Source organism: Nycticebus coucang, chromosome 11 (assembly GCF_027406575.1).
Source record: "Nycticebus coucang isolate mNycCou1 chromosome 11, mNycCou1.pri, whole genome shotgun sequence".
NCBI classification, from domain to species: Eukaryota; Metazoa; Chordata; class Mammalia; order Primates; family Lorisidae; genus Nycticebus; species Nycticebus coucang.
The window spans coordinates 110,714,051-110,734,924 of NC_069790.1; the positions used below are offsets into that span (position 1 = coordinate 110,714,051).

General features: G+C 42.1%; 1 protein-coding gene across 2 annotated transcripts in view; it reads left to right on the forward strand.

The window, feature by feature from the left end:
• The window catches only part of TBXAS1 (thromboxane A synthase 1), a 170,085-nt gene that overhangs the window by 23,082 nt on the left and 126,129 nt on the right, over window positions 1–20,874 (forward strand). For both annotated transcript variants that reach the window (XM_053609040.1, XM_053609041.1), the window contains exons 2-3: window positions 5,040–5,133; window positions 8,283–8,335. In XM_053609040.1, coding sequence (XP_053465015.1) covers window positions 5,040–5,133; window positions 8,283–8,335 — 147 coding nt within the window. The remainder of the gene's footprint in view (window positions 1–5,039; window positions 5,134–8,282; window positions 8,336–20,874) is intronic.

Consider the following 20,874-nt stretch of genomic DNA (forward strand, 5'->3'; position numbering starts at 1 on the left):
TTAAGAAGCTGAAATAAAACAACAACAAAGAACAAAGAGTAGGGAACAGGCCCCATATGCCAGAGGTGGTGGGTTCAAACCCAGCCCCGGCCAAAACTGCCAAAGGAAAAGAAAAAAAAACAAAAAAAAAAAAAAACAAAGAGTAAACTCAAAATAGAAGGAAGAACATAATCAAAATATGAGCATAAATTAATAAAACAGAAAACAACAAAACATTAGAAATGATCAACAAAAGAAAAAGTTGGGGCTTTGAAAATAATAATAAAATAGACAAACCCACAGTAGGATTAATCAAGAAAACTTTTCCAAGCAAACTAGGAATAGAAGAAAATGTCAACCCAATAAAGAATATTTATCAAAAATATACAGTAAAATCTCACACTTAATCTTAAAACATTTGATGCACCCCTGTAGAGTCGGGAATAAGAGAAGGAGACTCATTCTTAATGCTTCTTTTTCATATTGTATTAGTGGTCTCAGTCAATGCAATATGAAAAGAAAATGAAAAGTGGGACAAAAGGATTAGAGAGAAAGAGAACAAACTATTATTATTTACATCAAATATCCTTAATTATCAACATAGGATATCAGGCTGGGTGTGGTGAACCTTATCTAAAATCCTATCATTCTGGAAGGCCAAGGTGGGAGGAGGCTCAGGAGTCTGAGACCAGCCTGAGCAAGACCAAGATTGCGTCTCTACCGAAAATAGAAAAATTAGGCAGGCGCGGTGGGTGCCTGTAGTTCCAGCTACTGGGGAGCCTGCTGGAGCCCAGGAGTTTGAGGTTGCTGTGAGCTACTTCTGCCCAGGTGACAGAGCAAGACTGTGTCACTGTGCCTCAAAAAAAAAAAAAAAGAAAAGGAAAAAAATCTAGAGAGAATTACAGTAGAAAGGGAATAGGTTTTCTCTCAGACAGTTCTAGTTTTTTGCCCAAATTTCTGCTAAGCACTTCAAGATGTGTCTTCAGGAAACCGCGTGTTCTGCTCCCATTTCTTAACAAAACCTTTTGAAAAGGCAACAATTTAAGGCCTTTAAAGCTTCCAGTGTAGGCACAACTTTTCATGAAATTGCTGGCAAAGCCTCTGAGAGCCACTCCCGCTGAAAGTGTATAGTAACCGCGACAAAGGGCTTCTCCTCTCCAGAGAGCAGGCCAGGTGGGTTATCTGGCACCGTTGGCCTTTCCCTGTTCTTGGAGCATCACGATTTTTATCCAGGAGAAGTAAAGGACTCTTTTACCATTTCAAAAACATTAGCAGCCTCTGAAATCTCCAAAAGCAGCTCAGTAAGCAGGAATCCTTTGATGGTGACAGTGAGGATGAATGAACAGCCCGGGAGCTGGCTGTATCAGGTTGCACACCATAGGAGAAGCCCATTCCTCCAGGGCTGCTGGAGCTACGCGGTGAGCAAAATACCAGAGGGCAGCTTATCATTTGAATATTTTCTTCTTCTGCTCCAAACTTCAATCAATGTGACTATCTCCTTAACACATAATTCATCAAAATATCCCCCAAATTATCCCTAGTGGCTTCTTTAACTGAACAATAGGCTAAGCACCCATGTTGAATCTACCAAGAAAGGACATTTGTCTTGAGGGACATGAAACACTGGGAACTCTTCAGCCTTTAGAAATTGAACCTTATTTTGAAAATGATCTGTCTTGTTTAATTCATTTTGAGAGCAGACAGTGGAAATTGTCCCACTAGCACTACAGGACCCACGTCATGTAGCATTTAATGACTGGTCGAGTTGTGAAAATAAAACCAAAGGATGCTGTCTGAAGCCACATGTACTTTCTGTTGTCATTTTCCAACTTGAGTATCCTTAATGTAAACAATGACAGATGTGCATACTCATAATTGTGGGATACATTTGCATTAATTCCTGTCAAATGAAAGCTGTTCTAACTATCACAAGGTGGTGATCGTGTGATGATTGCATATTACCTGCTTTACGCAGCAGTAGCCCAGGCCACCTGTACTTTTTGGATTTAATGACACAATTTAATGACACAAAAGATAAATTTCATTCACAATGACCACTTTTAAAGTAACAGGATTGTTTAAAAAATTGACACAATCTTTTCATTGACTCTACAACTCACACATGGCAGTCCCCGGTGTATCACTTCCCGAGGCCTGCCGTATCAAAGAACCACAAACTGGGTGACCTAAAACTCCAGAATTTTATTGTCTCACAGTTCTAGAAGTTTGAAGCATGAAACTGAGGTGTCCCCAAGGCTATGCTCCCTCTGAAACCTGCAGGGGAGAATCCATTCTTGCCTCCTCCTGGCTTGTAGCAGATGACTTTGGACATACCTGGGCTTGTAGTGGCATCACTCCAGTCTCTGCTGTCACAGTCACATGGCATCTGGCCTCCACCTTCTTACAAGGACACCAGTCATATTGGACTAGGGGTCTCTTCTACTTTGATGTGACCTCATCTTTTTTTTTTTTTTAGACAGTCCCACTGTGTCACCCTCGGTAGAGTGTTGTGGCATCACAGCTCACAGCAATCTCAAACTCTTGGGTTTAAGTGATTCTCTTGCCTCAGCCTTCCAAGTAGCTGGAACTATAGGCGCCTGCCACAATGCCCGGCTATTTTTTTGTTGCAGTTGTCGTTGTTTAGCAGGCCCGGGCTGGGTTCCAACTTGCCTGCCTTGGTGTATGTGGCCGGCACCCTAACCACTGAGCTACGGGCTCAGTGGTCACTGTCTGAAATCCTGGAGGTTAAGACTTTAACTTACTTTTTTTGGGGGGGGGTGACACAATATGGTCACACTCTGAAGTCCTAGAGATTAAGACTTCAACTTACTTTTTTCGGGGGCAACACAATTCAACCCATTACATGTGGGGTCCATGAGTTTTGGGTGAAGAACCTATTGAGACAGTCAGAGAAGGTGGCATTGGGACCCTGGGACCAGAGAGTATATGCAACCAGGGTGCAGAGAGGGATGTGGAGGGGACATGAATGGAACCCACTTTGCAATTTTGCCCATAAGTATAGTGGTGGTGATCTCTGTCTCTGAATATCTGAGCACAGAGACTCCAGACCCTGATGGCAATATTCGGCCAATATCCAGCTGAAGGCACTTGAGTTCTACCCTTGAGTCTAGGCTGCAAAGTGAAGTTTGTGTCCAGGACACTCTCTGCTGGTGCCATATGCTTGGAAATGTCTGAATTTTGTGCAGAGACACACATTTCTCTAAGAAGAGTTACATAATTAGGGCATGGACTTGCATAATAATTAGCATGTGTAATTAGGCACAGACTTCTTGTCCTTTAGACAATCAAGACATCTAATTACAAAATTAAGATGTAATTACGTGGTCTGTGATCTACATATTTCTTTCTACCCAAGAGATTATATTTAGAAAATAATTCATGAAAACTGATGAAGAAATGATCAGAGTACCCAATTTGAGGATGTCAAGGAAAGTGTTAAGTGGGCTAATAAGTCTTTTTCGGTCTTTCCCCTTAGGTGGTAGGGGAATTATTTATAACATCACAGTCTACTTGAAAGAATAACTTTTACAAACTGTTCTGTCAACCTTTGGGACACACGTTAATGAAGAGGAATATTGGCATGACTAATCTGTGGCACTCACATGTGGCTCGAGTGTGGTTTGTAATTACACTTGAACATGGATGTAAATGTGATGTTCTGGGAATTCATTCAGACCTAATAATGCAGCCATATGATGGAGATGTTGGGAGGGCTGGGAGGAGAACCTGTCTTCTCCTTCTGCCCCATCCTGACTCTCCCTTGGGGCTGCTTTACAAACAGACCCATTGCAAAGTGAATGGAACCCATTGGCAATTTTGTCCATAAATATAGTGATGGTGATCTCTCCCTGAAGATTTGGGCACGAGGACTTTAGACACTGATGGCAATATTTGGCCGATATCCAGCTGCAAAGTGAAGTTTGTGACCAGGGCACAAACCAGTACTTACTATGTGTTGTCTTTTCCTGCGTATTTGCTAAACTGTTCTCATTTTGAGTGCTCCTATTGGACTTCAGGTGAGAAAGGGAATGGTTAAAGAATATAGCAAAATTCCGTCTTTCTAATAGGCCAGGGATTTCTACAGCGATTTTTGACCCTTAAAGAAGCCAGATTACAGTGATATTCTCCCTGCCTTTCCTTGCCCCTAAATTGTGACTTGGCTGATCTGTGCATGTTGCTAAATGCCCAGTTTAACTCATTAATTTTTTTTTTAAATGAACTGAACTTTTGACCTATTGGCTGCTGGTTGGGATCAGAACCATATGTCCAGGTTTTTCTAAGCCAGTTCTGACTTTAACTATATTATCCCGCTGTTCCTATAAATTGTTGAACTACTCTAGTAATTCCAATGTTTTGACAGCCACACTGCACTTCTCAGACCGCCACTTTCTTCTGGAAAATGGCATAAAAATCTGTCAGACCACGCTTCCTGATTTTTGATTAAGAAAATATGCTTCCTGTATGCTTTCAGGCCGAGAAAACAGAGACTTAAAGAGGCTGTGAGCAGCTGTGATGGGGTCTCCTCTGCAGGGCGTGTTCCTCCATCCTCTTTTTTGAATTTCTCTATTTAGGCCATGAAATGTGATGAGCGACAAATTGTGTGTGTGTGTCAATCTTGACCAAGAAAACACACAGATTTGCACAGGCAGCTTTGCCCTTGGTAGTTTTTTGCCTTGCCTTCTGAGCAACTGCTCTTGATGGATTTAGGGGCCAAGGAACTGAACTAGAGAGAGGAACATTTTTGAGAACAATTTAATAGGAATTCTAGGTGGGGGAGGGACAGGTGGACTACAGCATCACTAAGGCATCTCCCAACTCAGAGGTTTTAGGATCCCTTGACCTCCAGCCTGTCACTCCATCAGGAGCCATTCTCTCAGCTCTGGACCTCTACCTTTTCAGTCCTTAGATGAATAACTGGAAACTTATTATTCTGCCTTTACTTCCAGAGAACTCAATAATTCAGATTCCTAGGAACCAAAAGCAAGAATGCAAATGTTAATTTCTCATTTTAAAAATTTGCTTCCCCCACTCCTCCCCAGGTACTCCATGTCAGCATTCTCAAGACTGGAGAAGTTGGGCATCAGGCATCCCAAGCCTTCTCCTTTCATTGGAAACTTGACATTTTTCCGCCAGGTAAGGGCTGTCTTCCCACTGACTTCTGTTATAAAATACGCGGAGCCTAGCAAGGCTTCCCCATGAAGTATTGCTCTCGTTCACGTCACCCACGCCCGGCATGGACTGTCCGTGATGTGATGAGCCCTCTTCTGCTTGCATGAATTCTTATGTGAGGAAAACGATCCACCTCTTGTCAGTCATCATTATGTATCGTTTGGTGCCATCCATTCGTTCACCCATTCATTCACTAGAATGCCTAAATAGGCTTGGAAGAAGTCAAAGTTGCTTGTGCCCTCAAGTTCACCATCGACTAATGGTGTTCAATTCCAAATGAGATGTGCCCCAGTGATAGACTGGGTGCTGTAGATGGGAACTGTCACTCCTTCAGAGGAGAGAGTGATCCATCAGGGCTGCAAGCGCTCTAGGGACATCCTGAAGGAGGAGGTTCCTACATCGAGATAAGGAGATATACACCAGGTGGGCCGCAACACACACGTGAGGGCCCCAACGTGAGAATGACACCGTAGATCACTCAGTAGCCTGGAATGACAGGGAGCCAAAGATCTGGGAGCCCTGAGAGTGCGGGTGTGTGAGAGGAAGGGGGGGTATTACGTACAGGCTAGACAGGCTGGTGGAGAATATTCCTGAACTGATGTTTTTGAGTAGGAGTGGGGCATGAGAATGGAAGATTACTCGGCCAGGGACGATGCACCTCAGAGCCATAGACTCCATCTGTGGCTGAAGTGCAGGTGTGACGTGATGCGGGCTTGGCCCGGGGTGGTGCTGAGAGCAAAGGGAGATAGACTTAGCATATGAACACATTTACTGCCATGCGAGTTGGATTTAACTTATTCTAGTTTTGAGCCCAGAGCCTCATGAAGCATATATAACTCACACATCTCTTGACCTACCTTGACCTAATAAAGCACTGTGGCCCAAAGGGAAAAATGTTTTTATTTTCCTAGTGTGTCAGTCAATGTGTTTTAAGAACTCTTGTGACTGATTAGGCATAAAGAATTCGAGGCAAAATGAGTCAAGTGTGAGTCTAAGTTTTAAGCTGGGGTAATAGGAGGAATGACCATGAGTTGACAAAAATAAATGTTTCAGGGAGAAGGCACATTTCATTTTAAGTACGTTGTCTTTGCTTGGCCAGAATGTCGTGTCAGTGGACACGGCCAGGGGGCCTCTGCAGATACCGGCCCAGGACTCTATCTTCTAAGGTTTTTTTCCCCTTTCATTGGGTTTTCTCAGAAACCATTTGATTTCTTCTGCTAACTCATGGGGACACTGCCACCAGACCCCACATCAGAAGCTGACAGATCTTGCGTGTGGACAGCCACTAAGCAAACAAAGGCAGGAAGAACTAAATTTGGGCTAATCGTGATAATATTTCTTCAACATCTCCTTAGGATTTCCCCACCCACCCCCAACCCCCGGAAAGGCTGGTGCTTGGCACTAGATAGGAAACGACACTAGCTATTTCTGGCTTTTTTCTTCTTTTCCCAATTTCTTTTTCATCCTATCTATCTCTTTCTCTGCCCCTCACCTTTTCCCACTATTTGTTGTTGCTGTTACCCTCATCCCAGCATTTTTAAATGTCTTCTTCTCTCATCTCTCTGTCTGGGATGGGCAGTTCGCAACTTTTAAGCCCACAAACTATCTCATCGAGGCTTCCTGTGAGACTCTTGAAACAAGTGTGAAGAAATTTAAAAGTGTCAAGATAGAACAACAAACCAGGTCAGAAACTTAAAGAAAGTATATTTGACAGATTTGGGGGAGGGGTGGGAATAATAATTTATATTTGGTTCAGTAATTCATTTGGTATTGACATGTTGAGGAAAACAGTGTAACTGTCAACATAAGGAAGACACCAGGCTCCTGCCTCTGGCTGGTCCCCACATTTGTTCCTTTACAGCCCATCACCCCATAGGTACACCAGTTCTTTCTAGAACATAGACATTTCAGTGACTATTTTTGTATTCATATACACTTTCCTTGGTATACAGCGAGCTTACATGGTGAAATCCAGGAGATTTAAGGAGAATGGGACATGTTTCTGCTCAGGACGTCTACCTCTCCTAACTCCCAGCTCCCCACCCCCCCAACTAGCATGTTTCACACCCCACCCCATCCTGACTCATGCAGGTGTATTTTCAGGTAGACTCCATTCCCACTGCATAACAGGTCTAGCATTTTCCAACCCCCACTACCCAGGTGGTGCTCTTCCAGTCATGTCTTCTGCACACGTGCTCCATCCCCAGTGCACAACTCTGGCCCTAGGGCGCATGGGTCTAGCACTTTCCAACCACCCATCCTTCCTTCACCCATGTGTATTTATTTCCAGGTACATTCCTTTCCCAATATAAAATGTGTCCTGTATAAAGTTACACCCAGGTTCTTATGTTTAAAACATATTAATTTTTTTTGACACAGAGTCTCTGTCACCTCAGATAGAGTACAGTGGTGTGATCATAACTCACTGTAAACTCAAACTCCTGGGCTCAAGTGATCCTCCTGCGTCAGCCTCCTAAGTAACTGGGACTATAGGCATGTGCCACCATACCTGGCTATTTTTCTATTTTTATAGAGATGGGGTATCACTCTTGCTCAGGCGGTCTCAAATTCCCAGCCTCAAGCAGTTCTCCCACCTTGGCCTCCTAAAGTGCTAGGATTTACAGGCATGAGCCACCAAGCCTGGTTTCACATATATTGATTTTAATTACAATTTAACTTGGATAGATCATAGTAATTCAGAACTTGTGATAATTTGGGATAGATTCAGTAGAAGTTTATACACATAGTGGCAGTAAAAAGGACCATGGGCAAATAATTATAATGAAATAAACCAGATCTCAAAGGGAAATGCTATAGTTAAGAAGGCAAACATTTTCAAATATTTCAGCAGCAATTACACACAAATAATTTAGGTACTGATGATCTTTTGTCTATTAAAGCAGAGCTGCCCAATACTTTTTTTACTTGCTGTTATTTTTAAAAAAGCTATTTGTTATTCCGCTATTCCAAAGGACTTGAAAGCAATATAACTTCAATTTTTTACTATTTATGTAATTTTCTTCTTACTGTTTCAGATTTTTTTTTCCTAAAAAAGTTTGAGTGGTGGGAATTTTGCTTCATCTTATTCTGACTGCAGTGTATGTTTCCTTCAGGGTTTTTGGGAAAGCCAGTTGGAGCTGAGGAGGCTGTATGGACCTCTGTGTGGGTAAGACAGAAACTCCATTTTTCTACTATTTGCTCTATTTTGATTTTTGTGTGTGGAATGGATGTGGAAGTAATGACAAGAATAGGAATGTCCCATGTGCTTCTATGTTTTGAGAGCCGACAAAGAGGATGCCACACAAACAGATGAGGTTTCCAGAGAAGACGGGGGCTGCCCCAGGGGACAGCAGGCCAGCCTGAAAAGAATGCCACGTCCTAAGCTTTACGACCCTTCTGAGCCCCGTGCTATTGTCACCTCCCCCCACTGTGCCGGGAGTGCAGCTGCCATGGGGCAAGGCAGACAGCCCAATTTGCCTCGACAGCCCTGACAGATGTTCCCCACGAACTTATCTCAATCTTCCTTGGATCTGTGTGTTTCAACCCTATGGGCAGAGCGTGCTGCCTGTAGTATGACCACATCGTTTATCTCCTAGTCCAGTGCCCTTTTGAAAGTGAAAGGAAGCGCTATTAATAACTACCCCAGGACTACAGTGTAAACCAAGGCTCTCCTGGATGTGCTGGGAGGTGTAATGTAGCCCTTGCCCTTGTTTTCCTGAATTTTCCCTTTTTATGTGTCCACGTATGCTCTTCTGGTGAACAAACCCAAGTCCAGACCATTTACTCTGTTCAACACATAACTGACTTGACTCATATTGATTCTCCTGTGTCTTTCCCCACTGGAGACCTAACCATCTTAGTCTGTTTTCACAAAGCAGATTCTCAGACCCTAAGAGGTTTTTCTGGTAGTTTTTTCTAGATCTCCAGGTTGGGGATAACCTTTTCTAGGTACATTAAAGTTCTCTTGTGTTGCTAACGTATATCCTAATGGGTTCTAGTGGTTTGTGAGCCCTTCTGTCCAAGGAATTCCCCAAGTCTGTTCTTCCAGGGCCCATCTTGGCACAGGATTGGCTTGTCCTTTTTGTGCCCGTGGCCCTTCCCTGGACACCCATGATTTTGGGCAAGTTCTTCTACCTACTTTTTGGCTTGCTAGGTGGCCCTGAGAAAGTAATAATCTAAGATGTTGTGCTATGTGCTCTCTGTATTGGTTTGTTTTGCTGCATAACAAACAGCCCCAACTCAGTGACATAAACAGCAATTTATTACTTATCATATGCCTAAGGGCCAGCTGGAGTTGGCTGGTCTGAGCTGCACTTGGCTGGATTTCCTTGTGCGTCTGCTGGGGAGGGGCTTACCTGGGGCATCCTCCTTGGAAGGGTAGGCTCACCTAGCACATTCTTCTCATGATAAAGGCAAGGGCTCTGGAGATCAAGCCCAACACTGCAAGAACATTTTAAGTTTCTGCCATATCACCTCAGCTTATATCCTATTGCTCAAACCAAGTTACATGACCAAATCCAAAATTAGAGCAGGGAGGCACACTGTGGCCCCTGTGAGGCCCGAGCAAGTCACTTGGCCAACCCTGTCACTGATGGTACAGGGAGGTGCACTCTTCTGATGGACGGCCAGGGAGGAAGTCATGTATTTAAAAATAAGCAACTCCGCCTCAGTCTCTGAGATCTTGTTTAACTTGGCCTTCACTTTCTTTCTTTCATTCTTTTTTTTTTTTTTAAGTGCGTAGCTTCTTGCTTTTAAGCATGATAGGCAGTCAACAAAGGCTCGAGGGATTGAACTGTTTACCTTTCTCTTACTCTTATGCTGTTCTATTGTCTTCTGAAGGTTCTCATCCCAGCTCTCTCTTTCCAGTCTCATTCTGTGGCTGACTTGGCACTGACCTTGGAGACCATCTCATCTGTTTCTGAGACACAGCACTGATTCAGAATGATGGTAGCTTCACCAGAATTAGAAAAAGTTCTGGGGGGGGGGGGGACAAGACATGATTGCAAGAGGGACTTTACCTAACAATTGCAATCAGTATAACCTGGCTTATTGTACCCTCAATGAATCCCCAACAATAAAAAAAAAAAAAAAAAGAAAGAAAAAGAAAAAGTCCTGCCTGAGTTTGAATTCTAGGAATCACTTCCCTTGAGTACTTCTTATACAGATTTCCAGAGTAGAGCCATTGGGCATTTTAAAATAATTGTAAAATGTCAGATGAGTTTAAAGGGTACTACCGTATTAACTGGTGTGTGTGTGTGTGTGTGTGAGAGAGAGAGAGACTCTCTCAGAAAGAAAGAGAGAGAGATGGAGAGAGGGAAGTGAAGACTATTAGTTTCCTTGACAACAGGATGTCCAATCGACTTCCCCCCAACTTTAACTAAGTTAACACAATTTATCCTTTACATTTCAAGAAAACCTAAATCATAGAGAATGATTTCAAAGGAGGTTGAAAAGATCAGAATTGCAATATCATCTTCACTCTTTGTTCTCATTCCTGGTGAGAAGGAAAAAAGAAAGGTGATGGCATAATTTCTTCCTACAAAGCTATGACTTTTTCTCCTTTAGAAAAAATAGAGGAGCCATAAAATACTGATTTCTTTTCAAATGTGTCCACTCCCAGATTTAGAGGCCATACGATGGTGGAATCCAAATGAAAGGATTGAACTGGTCTACACCTAAGGTCCTGTCTAACTTTAAATGTCATTATTATTATTATTTTTTACTGCTTCCATTTAGCAAAAGCATTCCACTGATTGGGAATGTCAAGGATGTACTATGTTCCATGAACAGCAAAGACGCTGAGGAAACAGCTTGGCTTATGTTACATTAATTTCTAGAATACTTTTGATATTAGGAAATATAATTAATTCCAGCTTGATCCTCTTAAAAATTGAAATAATAGATTGATTCATCTTTTGACAAATGAAACGTGTTGTTGATGCTGTGGAGAGATGCACTGGGTCGTTAGGTAACTGCACAGCACCGAATGTTGAGAGAGACGTGGGGAGATCTCCTCCCTGCTCCAGCCTGCAAAGCCAAATGTGGTGATTGAGCTTATTATTTGCCTGTCATCTAGCAACTCAGCCCGGGTTCAGAGCTTGGAACTGGGAATTAGTTCCTTACTCTTTCCCTCTCCCACTCACTGCTATAGGAAAGACAGTGCTGGAGGGGTGACAACGACAATGTTTATTATCACTACCATCACCATGTCACCACCACCAGCACCACGACTGTCACTGCAAACCAAATATTTTCACTATGAGTCTAATTATGGAGGCTGCTTTGCCAGGCTCTACGTACATGAAACTACACATGTCTCTACCTTCTTTGAATGTGAATGTGAATGTGAAAGCAGCTGGACTGGCACAGCGTGGACACCTGCACAGCTTTTATTCAAGGTACTTGACAAGAACTCCTCTGAATTGTACATCAGTACCACCGACCACATCACACAAAGGAAGCCAGGCTTGATTGCTTTGGAAAATCTTCATCAATGAATGACTGCATGTTACCTCCTTCAGTCTGAGAATGAGACCCAAGTTGGATTTATATTCCTTCCCAAACCCTACAAGAACAGTTACCAGCGTAATCAGCATACATTGATGATCGAATACAAATCAGATAGATTAGGCCCCTCCGATTTGTAATTGACTTTGTAATCCAATAGATGATATGCCCTATTCATTATTACAAATACTTAGTAAACAGGTAAACATAAACATTGTAATTAATTCATAAAGTACAGATGAGTGTATAAAAATAAGGACACGTTCCCATTCATTACTACAAATACTTACACAGCCCTCAAGTTCAGCTCATTAGTAGCCTCTAAAGGCCCCCATACAAAGATCCTTTATCTCATCTGTCTGTTCAGTGCTTACTCTGTAGTTCTCCTTTTGTGTAGCCTCATCCCCATTTCTTCCTGACCCCACATCACTTTAGCTTTGATTGTGAGTATAAACTTAGCTCCCTCTTGTTGAACTTGACCTCGTCCCTGACCTCCATCACTTGCGTCTGCACTCCTGAGTCCCTTCATGAAGCCATCTTTGTTGCATAATCTCAAATACTCTCATTAAAACACTAACGGGTAATAGGTAAACATAAACATTACACATAATTCATAAAGTACAAACGAGTATACAAAAATAAGTATACCTGCTCCGACCCTGGCCCCCAGCCACTCTCCCACCAATTTCTCTTACTAAATAGGTAGGTAATGTAAGGTACGTGCTGTTCTTTACCTTGCTTTGTTCAATAATGGCATTTGGAAATTGTCCCATCTCAATACATTCATTTTTGTTAAGTGATATTCTATTCTTTGAGGATTTCATAGTTTGGATATATCCTAATTTTTAAAACAAACTCCCCATTGAACATCTTTTACAAATGATCCTGCAGCAAATAATGCCATTACATTCTTATGTAAATATGTACAATAACTTCCTAGAAATAGAGTTCTTAGGTCCAAGTTTGTCTTCATTTTTTATTTTGGTAAGTATTACTGAATTGTTCTCTCTAGAAATCATATTAATTTACATCCCCATAAGTAAGCATATGAAGAGCATGTTTGTCCCTTACATGCCTGCCATTAAAATGCACAGTCACAATTTTAAATCTTTGCCATTTGGTGGTATTTCACTGTGGTTATAATTTCATTAATCATGAACAAGTTTGAGCATCTTTTCATATGTCTAATTTTTCTTTTGTAGTTTTCATGTTTAAAATCCCATTGTATTTTGTTTTCTGAGGACTCCTGAGCCGCTTTTCTATTAGGTTATTAATCTTTTTCCAGTTTGTTTGTAGAAGCTCTTTATATGAATATATTTTTAAAAGTAGCCATTTGTATGTTGCAAATATTTCGCTTTTATCATTTGTCTTTGACTTTCTATGTTTTTCCACTTAGAAAACATTTGTTTTGCATTGTTGAATTTAATTGATTTTAACAGTTTATACATTTTGTATCTTACTCAGAAAGGCTTTCTCCACCAAGATTTTTTTTTAAACTTCCATTTTTCTAGTATTTTTAATTTCATTTTTAAAATTTAGGATATTGGCTATGTCAAGAATTTATTGGAAAGTAAAGATGGAGGTAGAGATCCACCTTTTTCTAGATAGTGGTGTTCCATCTGGAGTTTCCTTCTTTTCCAAACGATTTGAAATGTCACTTTTAAAAAAAATTTTTTTTTTTTTATTAAATCCTAGCTGTGTACATTAATGCGATCATGGGGCACCATACACTGGTTTTATAGACCGTTTGACACATTTTCATCACACTGGTTAACATAGCCTTCCTGGCATTTTCTTAGTTTGAAATGTCACTTTTATCACTTGTCAATATGTCCTATGTGTATTTCCGATTTCTCTGTTCCATTGCACTGCCTGATCCCAGGATAACGTGTGTGCAGCTTCTGTATCCAACAGCAGTGGGTTGTTCTAAGAAATGTCTTCCCAAGTGTCATAACCCAAAGCAATCTATCTCCCAGGAAATCTTGGTCCTTTCACTGAACAAGTCAATTTAGCAAACAAACAAGCCTTCTGTATAAAGGGCCTGCCTCTCAGTTTCAAAGTTCACACCACAGGAGGGGCAGGTGTCTCATACACTTCCACCTCAGAAGTTTTTAAGCACCATTTTTTGATTTAATTAACTAGCACCATGAACGAATAGCACCTTGTCACCAGGTAGTGAGGAAAGTTGAGAACTTGGGGATACGTATGGAAAAGCATGTGGCATCAACAGTGAAAATAACAAGATGGTTTCAACACTTTTTAAGCTCAGATTCCATGGCACCGTCCATTAGGAGAGGCTGGGTCCGGAAGTGACTAAGGTGTGAAAGCGTTTCAGGTTAAGTGCTCTTCGTCATGATGTTTGTGTACTAGTTCGAGGGGACTGAAGAACAGCACAGAGATGGTTTACTTTAATATAGGTGGGTGGCGATGTCATCAGCTGTGGGAGGCTTCCCAGCTGACTGCCACAGACAGAAAACCACGGGGACCAAAGGGCTTTGAAAGACTCAAGCCGTTGGGCCACTGCTGTGTCACCTGATTATCCTCTCACTTAAGACACAGGAGGCATCTGAAGACATCGGGCTTCAAAATGTGGCTGAGGATAGGGTGAGGTGGAAACTATTTCTGATGTGTTCAAGAAAATCTAAGTATTTATACGCACACTGGACAGCTGACGTCTGGAGACTGTACTCACTTTTAAACGGGGCTGAGCTCAGCAGCATTGCAGAGGTTGAAGAATGGTGGAAACTAAGCCAGCCCTGGAGAAGAGCTTCCCAGACGCTGAGGCTTGGGAGTCAGCTCTAAGTTGCTGCTGCCGATACAACATGCAAGCCTCAGAACGAGGCTCATTTACTAAGTGTTTGACCTAAAAGTATGGCTCAGTTTTAGGAGAAATGAATGAGAAGGAAAATATACTATGATCATTGAGAAAACACAGTCTCCTTGAAACAGTGGAATTAAGCACAGAAATCCTAAATTATCCTCACATCCTTGACCGTGGGCAATATTTGGGTCTTCCTAGCTTATTAACAATTGTCTTTTATGAAAGTGTTGAAAGTATAGCTGAGTATTGCCAGTTTTAAGTAATATGATTCTGGAATCAATTGTTTTCAAATATTTAAAAAGGTTTATTCTGAGCCAATATGAGTGACCGTGGACGGGAGAGACACCATCTTAAGAGTTTCTGGGAAAATACACCTGCGGTGGTTGGAATACAGTTTAGTTTTATACATTTCATGGAGACAGAAATTGTAGGTAAAATCATAAATCCTAAGTGTATTCATGGAAGGGATACATTGGTGGAAGCTAAATTAGTGTGAAACCTGATGGACTTTATTCCATAATTATTGAGTCTCATTCAGTGAGTTCAGTATCAATATTCTCACTGGTTAAAATGGATTAATCATGAATGCTAAGTATGTAAGAGCACACTTTTTTAAACGAGTGGAATTTATTAAACTGTTATTGCATTTTAGGGGGGAAACATCATTTTGTTAAAGTACATGCCCTGACATTAATTGTCTGTTTTAGGAGGCCTTTGAGAACAGGAAGAAAGTTGTTAGCAGGACAACTATCACCAGGGCAAGCACTTTGCTCAACAGGTAGAATTATCAAAGGAACGATTGTCCTCCAATAAATAAGCAATTTACATTTTTTGGGTTTTTTTGTTTTGTTTTGTTTTTGGCCAGGGCTGGATTTGAACCCACCACCTCCGGCATATGGGGCCGGCACCCTACTCCTTTGAGCCACAAGCACCGCCCGATAAATAAGCAATTTAGACCAAAAAGAGACAGACAGTCTTCAAGCCCTACTTTTCCTGAATGAACTTTTAATAAATTCTTCACCCTTACCTGCCACTAAGGGTGTGCAATGGATCACAATATGGTTAAAACATTAAACAAAGTAATTTAAAGTATTTAAATTTAATAATTTAATTTAAAGTATCATGACCTATTGTTATACTGAATGGACACTGCTAAAGAGGTTCCATTCTTTCTATGACTTAAGACCTTGTGGCCTACTGTTGATCCACAGACCCTTCTGATGTTTACCTAATGTTTTGGATTTCTGATTTCTTCTTTCAGTGCATTCATTTTACGTCACTTTACTTTCCCCATCCTCTTTCTGCAATAATGTACAGGTTTGATAGTTGCTGTGTATTTTAGTGACTACCGCTGCCCAAATCTTTGTGACCCACATTCATGAAGATTGAGAGACTCTATCAATTCCCTCTTCTTTGGGTAGAAACATCTGACCAAGAATGGTAACTCACAATAGAAATCTGGGGTTTAAAAAACCCAACTCTAGACTCTTTTTCTACCTACCTCTTGTTACCTTAATGGATTTGAGGGCAGTCGCTTCCCCCTTTGAGCCTCAGTTTTCTTTGATATAAAATGAGGGGACTTGGATTAGATCAGTGACTTCGATACTTTGTTTAATTACTTTGTTTAATGTTTTAACTGTATTGTGATCCGTTGCACACATACGCGTGAAATAAATGTTTTACAAAATAATACGGTTTTTACTATCTAAAAACCGTTTGAACTATTCTAGTCTAGTCTATTCTATTTGTGAGAAATAAAACAAATACAAGTTGGTTATGACCCATGAAATTGATTTCACAACCACTAGTGAGTCACTATTAGCAATTTGAAAAGCAAGGGGCCAGGTAACATATGAAGTCCTTTTTAGTTATAAGCTAGATGACACAACCCCTGTCTACATTGCAAAATTGTTATATGCCCCTGCGTTTTCCCGTCTGTGGTTTAAGATTCTGAGACGCCTTTGAAAAAATCAGCAAAAGCCCATTGTTGCAGCTGAAGGACTCTCCCTCCAGAGAAGAGGCTCCTGTACCTGACTTTGGGCTCAGGGTGGGCACCTCTTGCCTGGTAGGACTTTCCTTCTTATTCTTATTTCCTTCTTATTCTTATTCTTATTGAAGTCACAAATTCAACCATTTTGAAATTATTTCCTAGCCTTAACCCAGAACCTTTCAGGTGAAGAAACTTACAAAATTGCATTCATTAACCATTTAAAACATCCCTCTGTAAGATTTTTGCATTGGGTATAAATGTCTCAGCAATTTGTGTGGATATCCTATGTCCGATAGGCCAGCTGATTACTTACTGCCACAGGGATTGGGCTGCGGGAGGCAATGGCCTAGAAACCAGGAGTAGCCCTGTTCACTGGGAGTGGGCTAGATTGGGGAAACGGACCAGGCTGCTGTGCTGAGGGCTCATTCCAGTAAATGGGCAAAGTACAGCATGCAAAGGGTAAGAAGGGGGCAGCTCCCCATTCTAGCAAACACTGGCCACAGTGGACAGTCCAAGAAAAAGCTGGACAATAGGCAGATGCCCAGTAAAACACCAACGAAGGAGGCCTTTCAGTGGACATTAGGGACCAACTCATGGGTAGTTCAGGAAACTGAGAGTCCTCAGGGCCCTGAAAAAGGAGTCTGGTGGGAGCACACACAGGGCAGGATGTTGTCAAGTATAGACGCTCTGTTCTAAGACGCAGAGTATGATGTGAGGCTCAGGCCAGACCCAATCCCCAGTCTCGGGTGGGAGAAAAGGTCTGTCCTGGCTGGAACAGATCCAGGCTGTGGAATCTGTCTCAGGAGGCTAAGCTGGAGGTTGTTCCAGCTTCTAGAACCAGGGCTGGGACTGCAGCTGGGGAATGGAGCGTGTGTCTGGGAAGATGAAGACTGCAGAGGATGAGGGTCAGCCACAGGTTTGCATTCCTTGATGTTCATACCCCAAATCCACCGCTGAGAACATATCATCAGGCTCAAGGAAGGAAATTTGTTCTTTATCACTTACAATCCAATACAGCATCAGTAACTTCTTCATCCCCCAAGTGACAGCTCTGTGCAAATGTGTTCCCAAACAATAGAATGTCTCAAATTAAAGTCGCATAAAAGCTCTATTTCTAGCTAACATTTTCAAATAATAAATTCCATATTTAATTGAACTGTACCTGCAACAAATCCAAGTTGTTCATCCCAAAATGCAGAACAGAGTTATGTAACAGTCATGAATCATGACAAGCTTTATGCATACCTCTTCTGTCAAGAACTCCTTTGCATAGACAATCTCAAAAGTTGCACACTTAACCCAATTATTAGGGCTTGGAACTCCAATTAATTGAGAATGCAAAATAGCATTTCTATTCTATGCAAAAGGAAGAATGATAACCCATCTTGGATTTCATAATTTTTAAAAAATCATTACTAAAATTGAAGAAGCAATGAGTTCTCAATTCACATAGCGCTGGAAGTTCCTCTTTGATCATTACTTTGCAAGCAAAGAAACTTTTTCCAACTAAGTTCTCAGAAACATTTTAACAGTTCTAAATCTTGTTACCCACACAGGGCAAAAGTTGAAGTCATTTAAATGTCTACAACTCTCTCCAGATATTACCTTAAACTTTTAAACAAAAAGAGTCATACACCACCAAGACACACACATGGGAAAGTCTACTAAATTAAAAAAAAAATTGTAACATTCTTCTTTCTTCCTCGGGACTCTTAGATCTTTTCAAGTTTGGGTTGTTTATTATGTGTTCCTGTTGTTCCTAAATTACTCTATGGGCAACACTGGTAAAGCTGTGCACATGAAGTAATTCCCTAGCAAGCTACTGCCAAGTTTTAAGATGCCTGCACGCGAGGGGCAGATAATGTAAACTTAACTACTAAAAGTAAGTTCTTTGATTATCCTTTTGTGTCTCAAGATCATGTTCCTAACAACTTCTCTCCCCTTTCACCCTCAAACTGCAAGAATGTTGCAACCCACTCTATGAAGTTTTTTCTCCCTAGGTAGGGCTGTTTACTGGCCTGTTTATAAAGGTCTGACTGTCTGACACCTTCTCCAGGCTCCCCACATTAACCACCAGGGAGGTTCTGTTAGCAGATGATACTTTTTTTTTTTTTTTTTTTTTTGCCTCTGTTTAAAGATATTAACCTTTGCCCTCAAGCCCTGACTGGTAAATGGTATGTCATCACATACTAAGTGATGTGTGGATTGTGGTCTTTTGTGCTACAACACCCACTGGGACCTCTTGACACCACTGGGTCCACAGGGGAGGTAGGCACCCAGGTACTGCGTGGAGACCAGGGCCTTTCACAACAGGATGGCTCCGGGAAGGAAACCCTCTGGTTGTGTCATCTCCATCCTCCCTGAGGCAGTGCTTGGAGTACATTAACCACCAAAGAGGCAACTGCTGAATGGATCTTCCATTTTGCATTGAAGCTTGTTTGTAATTCTTCAAGTTCTTGTCTCTTCTCCCTGCCAGACCACAGCTCCTTACTGATGATCAACATGGCTCCCACAGTCTTCCAAAAGACTTCAGCCTAAATACTCTTAGCTGCCCAAGGTCTCAGACTTCCCTGCTATAGTTGGGTTTTTCAGGCCATCCCATGAGCAAGAAGCCTCACGCAGTTCTTTGTCCTCAGCTTGGCAATGGTCTATCTCTAATCTATGATGACACCTAGCATGCTGTCTTCCCTCCTCCAAATCCAAACCTGTTAATGAGCACCAGGGCTTCAAGGCCCAAGAACACCATGACTAACATCCACAGAATAAAGGCTTCATCTGAGTAGGTGAAAGTGGTCTTCATCCATGGCCAGCAGGACCATGCTGTGTGATGCGGGGTTATGGGACTGATGGTCTCCTGGTTCCTGGTCAGATCCAAGCATTGAGTATGGCAAGGGGGGGGCATTTTTCTTACTGTGTAAAATACACATAATGTAAGATGCACTATCTTATTTTTCATTGTATAGTTCAATGTCCTTAAGTGCCTTCATCCTGTTGTACAACCGTCATTACCATTCACATCCGAATGCAAAGCTGAAACTGTGTCCCCATTAAATACTAACTCCCTGTTCCCTTTCCCTCTGCCCCTGGCAACCACATTCCACTTTCTGTCTTTCTGAACGTTGCTGCTCTAGGTATCTTGTATAAGTGGGATCATACAGTATTTGTCCTTTTGTGCCTGGCCTATTTCACTTGGCGTTATATCCTCAATTAACCTACACTGCAGCAGGTGTTAGAATTTCCTTCCATTGAGGGCTGAGGAGTGTGCCACCGTAGGTGTCTCCCGCGTTCTCATTCCTACTCACCTATAGGTGCACACGTGCCTTGCTTTCACCTTTGAGCTATTGTGAACCATGCTGCTGCGAATATGGGTGTACAAATACCTCTTCAAGATCCTGATTTCAATTCTTTGGGGCGCATACCCACAAGTGGGTAATATGCTAATTCTGTTTGTAAGTTTTGAGGAACTGTTACACTGCTTTGACCATCTCGTTGTGCTTCTGGAGGACACTGTATAGCAATGCTTTCTTCCCTTTTAGCCATGATGAGCTGCCCATTACTTCGCGTTTTCGAACCTCGAGAGTGAACTCAGATGAAATTTACACTTCTCCTTGTGCTCCACACGAACTGCACATTTCTGATTGGAATGTACGGCTCCAGTGACCTTGCTTCTAACTTCCTGTTGGCGAAGCCAGGGAGCACATTTTTTCCCAAACTAGCCCCACTATCAACAAAATGCTTGCAGTGCACCATAAATCCGTTTGCTTTCATGAATTCCCAGTAGTCTCCACCCAGAAGTCCCTCTCCTCTTATCTCAGCCCTCTCTGCCAAACCCTTTGCAATTTATGTGTCTGCTTTTTGATTCTGCTTTCGGCCCCCTCCGCGTTTCCTCTTTCCCACCAGCTCGCTGGGGCCACTGGTGTGTCACACACATGTTGTCTTCTCTGTCTGGGACACTTGCCGACTTCGGCCTCCTTCTCACCCGGTCTCTGTTGTCCTCCCCTCCCTGGATCCAGCCCCTCAGTATCGGGGCTTCCTGCCTCAAGTCATTTGTCAGAACTCTGTCTGTGCAACTTGTGGCTCGTTCGTTTCATTTCTCTGACTTTCTTTCACATTGCTCTCTACTATTTCACAGAGGCATGTTCCTGCTTTGTGACCCTTTGTGACATGTGGACTTCCTCTTTTGTACCCCATTCTCTCTGCTGAGTGGCTTACTGGGGAAGATTAACTAGCAGTATATCTACCCAAAAAGGAGTGATGGCAGGCGGCCGTGGAGAAGGGTGTGCCAGGCACATATACGCGGGAGAAAGCGTACAGGTTTTAGATGAAATGGAAAGAGAGAGAGTAGAGGTCAAGGTAACAGAGAGGAAAACCTTGGCAGTGGCAGGGG